General features: G+C 52.9%; 1 protein-coding gene and 1 non-coding gene across 3 annotated transcripts; both read left to right on the plus strand.

Moving 5' to 3' along the window:
* The first annotated feature begins 534 nt into the window (after positions 1–534).
* Positions 535–9,147, plus strand: SPNS1 (SPNS lysolipid transporter 1, lysophospholipid). Of its 2 annotated transcripts, XM_053557016.1 has the most exons (13): positions 561–981; positions 1,207–1,498; positions 1,596–1,661; positions 3,881–4,017; positions 4,975–5,126; positions 5,223–5,289; positions 6,050–6,195; positions 6,680–6,835; positions 7,125–7,314; positions 7,654–7,719; positions 7,990–8,088; positions 8,415–8,586; positions 8,810–9,147. In XM_053557016.1, the coding sequence occupies exons 2-13, from the start codon at positions 1,258–1,260 to the stop codon at positions 8,902–8,904; spliced, it is 1,587 nt and encodes a 528-aa protein (XP_053412991.1). In that variant the 5' UTR covers positions 561–981; positions 1,207–1,257; the 3' UTR covers positions 8,905–9,147. The 2 variants fall into 2 exon arrangements, with proteins under 2 accessions (XP_053412992.1, XP_053412991.1); XM_053557017.1 differs by lacking the exons at positions 8,415–8,586; positions 8,810–9,147 and having other exon boundaries at positions 535–981; positions 7,913–8,038.
* Positions 6,433–6,575, plus strand: LOC128562977 (small nucleolar RNA SNORA57). Its single transcript, XR_008373656.1, has one exon. It is a non-coding gene; the product is annotated as a small nucleolar RNA SNORA57 (small nucleolar RNA).
* Positions 9,148–9,219: the final 72 nt, after the last annotated feature.

Here is a 9,219-nt window from a genome sequence, read left to right on the forward strand (position 1 = left end):
ATGAGGAGTATTCAGGACTCAAAATTGTTTCCAATAAGGCATCTTGTGGGTCCCATGCTCTCCCCATGAAACTCCAGAATTTCAGTGGATGGGCTTAGAGGTCTGGTTGGAAGAGGGGTCTTGAAGTGACACTTATGTATAATTACGCTAAGTTTTCTTAGACTACCTGTTTACTAGCTGTAGCATAGAGATTATGTGAGGCCACCAAAAAACTATTCCAAGCCATCCTTTGGTGCCCCAACTCGGGAGGCTCAGATCCCTTGCCTGCCCACACGAGACCACAGGTGCCTGAGTTGGAGCGAGTTAAAACTTGCAGCACTGCGGGAGGGAGGGGACGCTTCCTTCAATAGGTATTTAAGCGTCCACAGTGAAGGCTCGGGTTCACAAGGCGAGCAGGTTTGGAGAGTCCAACAAGACTCTCCAAAGAGTAGGGCGCTGCTGAACATTCAACATTTATTATGTAAGAAGCCACCGACCAGACACTGGGAGGAAGACAGAAGGATTCCCGAGAGGGAGAACCGCTTATTGCCATTTCTAGAGACATGTACTATTTCAAAAACCTTCGGTGATATAATGATCTCGTTTGATCCAGGAGTCCGCCAAGTGGGCGTTGCAGATTTAGGAACTGAGATTTGAAAGAGAGAGGCGACTCCATGCAGTCAGGGGTCTGAGGTCTCCGCGGGACTAGCAGCCGGGTTGCTACGGCGTCCAGCCAGTGGGGCTTCCGGGCTGCAGAGTCTGGGACCAAGCTCCCTGCTTGCTTACCCGGGGGACCAGTCTACAGTCACGTGACGCAGGAGGTAGCAGAGATGCCCAAGGCTTCCGTAGTCGGGCGCCCAGTCACGTGTGTGGAGAGCATGCACGCTGGAACGCTTCCACTCCTACTCCAGTATCACATGACCGGCTCCAAGCCAACATGGCGGCTGCCGCGGTGCAGTGCCGGGGCTGAGTGACAGCGAACGCTGTGGGCTCCTGACTGGGGTGAGGGGCACCCTCGACGAGGGATGGGAGATCGGGTCCTCCTCAACCTGCCCGTATTCCCTACGTCAGCTGTATCCCACACATCCCTCTGGGAGGCGTGACAGGGCCCGGTTCCCTTCCCAGCCTTGCTCTGTGCTTCGGGGCAAGCTCCTACCGGTCTCTGGGCGAACTTTCCTCGTCTGGGTTCTCTCCATCTTCCCTTTCTCCATTCTCCTCCACTTCCAGGTGGGATCGTCGGTGGGACCGGAGCGCGGGCGGGCGTGGTCCCCCGGGACCATGGCTGGGTCTGACACTGCGCCCTTCCTCAGCCAGGCGGATGACCCGGATGACTGTCCGGTGCCCGGCACCCCGGGGTTAGGGGGGTCCATGGGGAAGCCAAAGTCCAAGGAGCCTGAGGTCCTGGACCGGGAGGGGTTGCAGCGCATCACAGGCTTGTCTCCAAGCCATTCGGCTCTCATAGTGGCAGTGCTGTGCTACATCAACTTACTGAATTACATGGACCGCTTCACGGTGGCCGGTAGGTACTGACTTCTGGGAGAAAGATAACTAGGAGAAAAGAAGGGGATCCCGAGGGTGGAGCTGCTTCGCTGGCCCATTCAGAGTGTCCTTCCCAGGGGTCCTTCCGGACATCGAGCAGTTCTTCAACATCGGAGACAGCAGCTCTGGCCTCATCCAGACCGGTGAGTAGGATCCCTTCCTGGTCACAGAGCAGTTCTGTTCCGTTGCCTACCCCAAGTGGGGCCACGTGCTGCCCTGCCTGGGGCTTTATTAATGGCCTTAAGTGGCCAGAGCTGGGGAGCTGATGGCTCTGATAGTGCTTTCGCCCTCCCCAGTTCAGCCAGCACACCACATTTAAAGAGGGAATCAGTTTAGCATAATGGTGAAGACAGACCCAGGTTTAAATCGCGGTTCTTTCTTACCCTGAGATGGGAGGCAAGGCACTCAACCCCTTTAAGCCTCGTTTTCCTGGTAATAGTAATAACACAGATCATCTCTTGGGGCTGATGTGAGGATTAAATGAAATAATGCCTTTGAAGTGGCTAGTGCAGTGTTTGGCATGTGGTAGGCACCCAATAAATAATGGCAGAAGAAGGTGTCTGGAATGGGGAGAGGTGAGTTGTATTTGTTTAGAACTTTGGGTTTTGTAGGAGAGGCAAAGCTAGAGCCAAGTCCTCTTTTCCTTCCTTCCATCTTTCATTAATTTCTCAAACATTTCTGAGAACTCAGTATGTGCCAGGCCCTGGAGGAAGTGATGAAAACAACTTTACAAGACTTTGCCAAAACCTTTTATGCTGTCGTCTTCTAATGCTTACATCAGCTGAGGAATAGATATTGTTATTCTATTTTATAGAGAAAATAGGTAGTGTTATCTACATTTTGTAAAGAAACTGAGGCTTGCTAAGGTCATGCAACAAGTTAGCATCAAAGCAGGAATTGAAACCAGGTCTCGCAGTGTTCTTTACTCTGGGCCAAAGAAGAACTGGATGCATTTGGGGCGAAGTCTGGAGCAATGAGAATGGGAGCACAAGGCAAGGTCTGAAAACCTCTGAAGAGTTACTGAATTAGCAAAGAAGCAGACCTTTCTAAGCAGCCCCATTTATTCACTTTTTCTTTTCTTTTTTCGAGACAGAGTCTAACTTGTTGCCCTCAGTAGAGCGCCATGGCATCACAGTTCACAGCAACCTCCAACTCTTGGGCTTAAGTGATTCTCTTGCCTCCGTCTCCCAAGTATCTGGGACTACAGGCGCCTGCCACAACACCCAGCTATTTTTAGAGACAAGTTCTCACTCTAGCTCAGGCTGGTCTCGAACCTGTGAGCTCAGGCAGTCCACCCTCCTTGGCCTCCCAGAGTGCTAGGATTACAACTGTGAGCCACCACACCTGGCCTTTTATTCACTTTTTCACTCAACACATTTTTTGAGCACCCGTTTTATGCTAGGCTATGTGTTAAGTGATAGAAATATATATTGAGGCCGGGTGCAGTGGCTCACACCTATAATCCTAGCACTCTGGGAGGCCAAGGCAGGTGGATCACTTGAGCTCACTAGTTTGAGACCAGCCTGAGCAAGAGTGAGATCCTGTCTCCACTAAATGTGAAAAAAAAAAAAAAACTGAAGCAAGAGGATTGCTTGAGCCCAAGGGTTTGAGGTTGCTGTGAGCTATGATGCCATGTTACTCTACCAAAGGCGACAAAGTGAGACTGTCTCAAAAAAGAAAAAAGAAAGAAATACAATATTGGCCATGTCAGGCAAGGTCCTTGCCTTGGGAGCTGACATTTTGTTGTGCACAAGTGGACACAAGTCAGTAAAACCCTCAACTAAAATGGGATCGTTTTCTTTATTATGTAAAAGGACACAGTAGATGTATTAGATGGGGACTGGATGTGTGGTGGGCTGGGAAGCTATCTGAGCTGGAACCTGCAGGTTCCAGGGAGAGGAGAAAGTTCAAGGGAGAAGAGAAAATGTTTCAGATAGAGGGGGCAGCAACTGTCTAAATCCCTAAGACTGTATTGACCTTGGCAATTGGGCCATTAGGATGCAGAGATAGGAAGGTAAAGTGAGTGGCCATGGGGTTGGAGAGGTAGGGAGGGGCTACATTGTATAGGGCATTGTGGGTCATGGTATGTATGGTGTTTGGAGTTTATTCTTGGCTAGGTGGGAGGAAGTGACAAGTCAGCAGGACCATCCATTCTACAATGGAAGATGTGGAAAGATGTTGAAGATGGGGCTGGGCTATCCCCTTGGTGGGATGGTCTGATGGGTTTCAGGGTTGGGCTGTGGGGGTGATATACAGTGAAGGAGGAGAAAGTCAGCATCTTTTATTCTTTAGCTATTCCAGCTAGGGTTGGGTAGGGGCATGGGCATTGGGACTGGGCTGTGACTCTCTGTTTCCCCCCCAGTGTTCATCTCCAGTTACATGGTGTTGGCACCTGTGTTTGGCTACCTGGGTGACAGATACAATCGGAAGTATCTCATGTGCGGGGGCATTGCCTTCTGGTCCTTGGTGACACTGGGGTCATCCTTCATCCCCAGAGAGGTGAGGTTCCAAGCTGGCTCCTGCTAATGCCTGTCCCTATGTCCCCATCTGTCACTATTGCTGCTCCTGAAATCATTTCAGATTAGGCCCTGGAGACCTCTGCAGTTTCCTTGGCCCATGCCATCTTACTCCTGCCCACCCCCCACACACACTTGTATTAATCTTCCCATGCAACCACTCCTTCCAGAACCTTCTGTCCATCGTCCTGTCTTCCCCTGACCACTGATTCCTTCCATTCCCTACCTAGATACTTAAGCTTCTCTACCTGGAATACCTCTCTCTTCCTCTTCACCTTCCTGATCAGGCTTTCAGAAAGGCCTTCTGAATCCCTTCCTCACCTCCCAATCACCCCTGGAATCATTGCTCCATGACCCTGCTCTTTCCAAAATCTGCAGCGTCCTCCTGGTGCTAGATCTTGGGAAGCCTCCAGCACTGATTGACCTACTTCTTCCTGAAACTCTTTTCTAATGTCTATGAGGCCACTCCTCTGGTTTCCCTCCTGCCTCCCTAGATGGTACTTCTTTGCTCAGTTGAAATCTCCTGTGTCAGCTCACTCTGCCCCGGAACTCTGTCCTCAGCCCCAACGACTCTCCTTGGGTAATATACCTGTCCTTAGCTTCAGGTATCTTTGGTAGACAAATCATCCCCTACCTAAGATTATTATTCACCACCAGGGAGTCTTATTTAGACCTTTTATTATCCAGTCCTCACAATAGCTATACGAATAAGTTGTTATCCTCCTTTTGCAGATGAGGAAACTGAGGCTCAGAGAGGTTAAGTTACTTTCCCAGAGTCACAGCTAGTCAGTGGTGGAGACTGCATTCAAGCTCAGGTCTGTCTGATTATAAAACCCAGGCCTTTCCATTATCCCTGCTGCCTCTCTGGAGCCAGCTGGTGAGGTAGCCTGCAAGGCAACTTCAGGGCAGGGCGCCACCTGTCTGCTGTCTCCTTCCTCAGCGTTTCTGGCTGCTTCTCCTGACCCGGGGCCTAGTGGGGGTTGGAGAGGCCAGTTACTCCACCATTGCACCCACGCTCATTGCTGACCTTTTCGTGGCCGACCAGCGGAGTCGAATGCTCAGCGTGTTCTACTTTGCCATCCCGGTGGGCAGGTGAGGGAGCCTTCTTCATCTTGGTGGGGTGGCAGACATGCCTGGCATGGGAGACTTGACTGACTGGTTGTCCCCTTTTTTTTCCTCCTCCCACAGTGGTCTGGGTTACATTGCAGGTTCCAAAGTGAAGGATGTGGCTGGGGACTGGCACTGGGCTCTGAGAGTAAGTCTGGTCATGGCCTGGAGAAATGCAGCAACAGTCTCAATGATCCTTTTTTCCTATCTTTGGACATCCCCTTTTGGAGGCAGTGCTCACTGTGCAAAGCCCACAGGAAGCTGGCTGCCCTCACCATGAAGCCATATGCTAGACAGAACTCTAGCTTGCAGGTGATGGAAGACCATTGTAAAACTGTAAGCCCTTAAAAGGGACTACATTGGCTTCCTTCGTAGAAAGTCCCAGGGTGAGCTCCTGGTGAAGCTGGATCCAGGGCTCCCACATCATCACAGGAACTTAATCATCCTCTTCTTACCTTTGCTTTCCTCTGTGTTAACTTCATTTGTAAGCCTGTGAAAGCTCCAAATAATTATCTTCCCATTTAGAAACTTCAACACTTTGGATCTTTGAGCTATAGTCCTGGGATCGTGTTTGATTAGATGAATGTGAGTTGTGTGCCTGCTGTGGAATCAGTTAACTGAGGCTGGAATGGCTTGCAGTACTTCCATTGGCCAAGTCTAGAATTGTTTGAACTATGTGGATTGAGAGAAGTTGGGAGAGTGGTTTCCCAAAAGAAAAGGGTGCAGTTACCAGAGGAAGCAAAATTAGGCTTGCAAAAATAGGGTGGCCCATAGTGCCCCTCCACATTGCAGGTTCATCTTGTTATGTGGGTATTTGAGGTCTTGGAGCCCAAGTAGTCTGTATACCCTCACTCTCCCCCAGCCCCGGGGGATGTGTCTGCTTGTCCTGAAGCCCATTCTCTCCCCAGGTGACACCAGGTCTAGGAGTGGTGGCTGTTCTGTTGCTGTTCCTGGTAGTACGGGAGCCACCAAGGGGAGCTGTGGAGCGTCACTCAGATTCACCACCCCTGAGCCCCACCTCGTGGTGGGCAGATCTGAGGGCTCTGGGAAGAAAGTAAGTTTAGTTCCTTCTTAGACCAACATCTGAGGAACCTAGGGAGGTCCTGACATCTGAGATTTCAGTGGAGCATGTTTATTTTTTTCTTTTCTGCCAACTGGCCCACCCCAAGGCCAGGAATTCAGTCACTGCTTTCCCCTTGTGGCAACTTATTGAATTACAGGTCCAGGTCCCAGGAGCTGGGACAGTCTCCAGGTGGTCCCAGCGTTCTGACCTTACTAAAATAAGCTACACCCTGCTTTTCTTGGTGGGAACTGGGCATGTGGTCCCACTCCTGGTTATGTGCAGAGGCAGAGGGAAAGGGCTCCAGCCCCCTCGGGGTCACGTTGCTGGTGGCTTTCTATCTGCTGGTTCTATCTTCAAGTGCTGAGACACTGGGCAAGAAAAAGACAAACAAGCCAGAAAGGAAGGGAGAAGTGAGGACCTCTCCTACCTCGACACTCACTGGGGTCTGCCTTCCTCCCTCCCTGACTGTCTGCAGTCCGAGTTTCGTCCTTTCTTCCCTTGGCTTCACTGCTGTGGCCTTTGTCACGGGCTCCCTGGCCCTGTGGGCTCCTGCATTCCTGTTGCGTTCCCGTGTGGTCCTGGGAGAGACCCCACCCTGTCTCCCTGGAGATTCCTGCTCTTCCTCTGACAGGTACCCGGAGGAGGCTGGGCTGGGTGGCTTATGGGTGGCAAGGGTGGAGTGAAGAGGGTCCATGGTCCACACCCAGCAGGGAGTTCATATCCTGACTCCACAAGTTGCTGCTTCTCCCAGAGTCTGTTTCCTGGCCTGGGAAACATGCTGGGACAGTGCCTGCCTCTTGGGGTTGTGTGCACCAGTGGGTACTGGGGTGGGCCGTCTTCCTCTACAGGCCGTGGGGGCCAGCCCAGGGGGGGCATGTAGGCAGAGGGACTGGCCCCCATACCCCTTCCCCACCCTCTAGTCTCATCTTCGGGCTCATCACCTGCCTGACCGGGGTCCTGGGTGTGGGCCTGGGTGTGGAGATCAGCCGCCGCCTGCGCCGTACCAACCCCCGGGCGGATCCACTGGTCTGTGCTGCTGGCCTCTTGGGCTCTGCACCCTTCCTCTTCCTGTCCCTTGCCTGTGCCCGTGGTAGCATCGTGGCCACCTATGTGAGTAGCCAGAAGGTGACAAAAGGGGTGATCTGAGTCCTGGGCGGTGAAACAATGCATCAGGCAGGACTGGGGTCAGCCAGCATGTGGTTCCAAGTCCAGTCTCCATGAAATGCCTGGTTTTGAATCATAGTTCTGGCCCTTTCCAGCTGTGTGACACTGGGAAACAACTTAACCTCTCTGTGCTCAGTTTTATCATCGGTAAGATGGGAGTAATAGTAGCACCTGTCTCCCAGCAGTGTTGTGAGGATTGAGTGAATAGAGGGGCCTGGGACAGGTACATCTGCCATGTGTGTTAGACCTTGCTGTGATGAGAGCCTGCCCTCTCCTGTCCTCCAGATTTTCATTTTTATCGGAGAGACACTGCTGTCCATGAACTGGGCCATTGTGGCTGACATTCTGCTGGTGAGTAGCTAGGTGGCTCCATGGTTAACCCAGAGGCTGATGGGAGCAGCTTAGGAGGCCTCACCTGTTCTTGGGTGTGGCTTCTACCCTCCTCCAAACACAGCCGCAGACTAACTATGGGTTCCAGCCCTATAGGGGTCACAGCCTTGGACTCTGCTGTGACCTTGTCCCTGGTCATACCTCTAAACCCCAGCTTAGGCTGAGCCTTCGCCTGGACCTTGCCCCCTTCCCTTGTCCCCTGAGACCCCACTGAGCTCCTGCTTCCCCTAGTATGTGGTGATCCCCACACGACGCTCCACTGCTGAAGCCTTCCAGATTGTGCTATCCCACCTGCTGGGTGACGCTGGGAGCCCCTACCTCATTGGCTTGGTGAGCATTGTCCCTTGGCCTGTAGGGGGTGGGGATTGGGGGACCTGGCTTGGGCATTCCTGCCACTGGCCAGTGGCCTGAGTCTGACCAGATCAGAAGGTCTGGTCCATTTAAGGTATCCATGATCCTTGTGCTCTGTTCTCAGCTAAAGGGGAAGAATTGTGTTTTGGTAGATTTTACCAGTGAGGCCAGGAAGGACCTCACCCTGGCAGTCCATACTGCCTTCCCTTTCTCAGGTTCCATTTCTTTTCTCCCTGGAGTTTGTGGTCTCCCTCTCCCTGGTCCCTCCCTGGGTCTCTAACTGTCCTGCCTCCCTCCTCCTGCAGATCTCTGACCGCCTCCGCCGGAGCTGGCCCCCCTCCTTCTTGTCCGAGTTCCGGGCCCTGCAGTTCTCACTCATGCTTTGCGCCTTTGTCGGGGCACTGGGTGGTGCGGCCTTCCTGGGCACCGCCATCTTCATTGAGGGTGACCGACGGCAGGCCCAGCTGCATGTGCAGGGTCAGTTGGAGGCTTCCCCCCACCTAGCTTCTTGGTGCTGCCTGTCTGTCCATCTGTACACTTGGGGTCTCTCACTCCACAGTCCTCCCCTCATTCAGCTTCAGGTCTGCCTAGGTCCATGGCCCTGGTGCTCTCTGCTGCTGCCCTGTTTGTTTCCCACTGTTTGTCTCTGCTCTGGCTTGTGTCAGTCCATCCAGCCCCAGCTCTGCTCCTTCCCCTGCAGGTCTGCTGTCCGAGGCAGGGCCCACAGATGACCGGATCGTGGTACCCCAACGAGGTCGCTCCACCCGGGTCCCTGTGTCCAGTGTACTCATCTGAGAGGCCGTCATGTACCTATGTGTACGTTTTTCACCAGTGACCCAGGACCTCCCCAACGAGGTGCCTGGGCCTAAACCTCTGGCCCAGCCCAGCTTCCAGGAGGGACCCTGGGTCATGACTCAGCTCCCAGACACTACATGGGCAGCCTGGGGAGGAGGTGGGGGTCCAGGAGAGGAATCCCCTCCACAGGGGCAGCCCCAGGGGCTTGGTGCTATTTGTAATGGAATAAAATTTGTAACCAGACCTCAAGAGCCTGCTTGAGTCTTTCTCTGGGTGCTAGTAACCTTTGACCTCTGGACTAGCAGGGGATGTCCC

This window comes from Nycticebus coucang, chromosome 12 (genome assembly GCF_027406575.1).
Source record: "Nycticebus coucang isolate mNycCou1 chromosome 12, mNycCou1.pri, whole genome shotgun sequence".
Lineage (NCBI taxonomy): Eukaryota > Metazoa > Chordata > Mammalia > Primates > Lorisidae > Nycticebus > Nycticebus coucang.

Coding starts and splice junctions, on each gene's coding strand:
- SPNS1 (XM_053557016.1), top strand. CDS start 1,258: ATGGCTGGGTCTGACACTGCGCCCTTCCTCAGCCAGGCGGATGACCCG. Junction 5,290..6,049: donor ACTGGCACTGGGCTCTGAGA/GTAAGTCTGGTC, acceptor TTCTCTCCCCAG/GTGACACCAGGTCTAGGAGT. Junction 6,196..6,679: donor CTGAGGGCTCTGGGAAGAAA/GTAAGTTTAGTT, acceptor GACTGTCTGCAG/TCCGAGTTTCGTCCTTTCTT.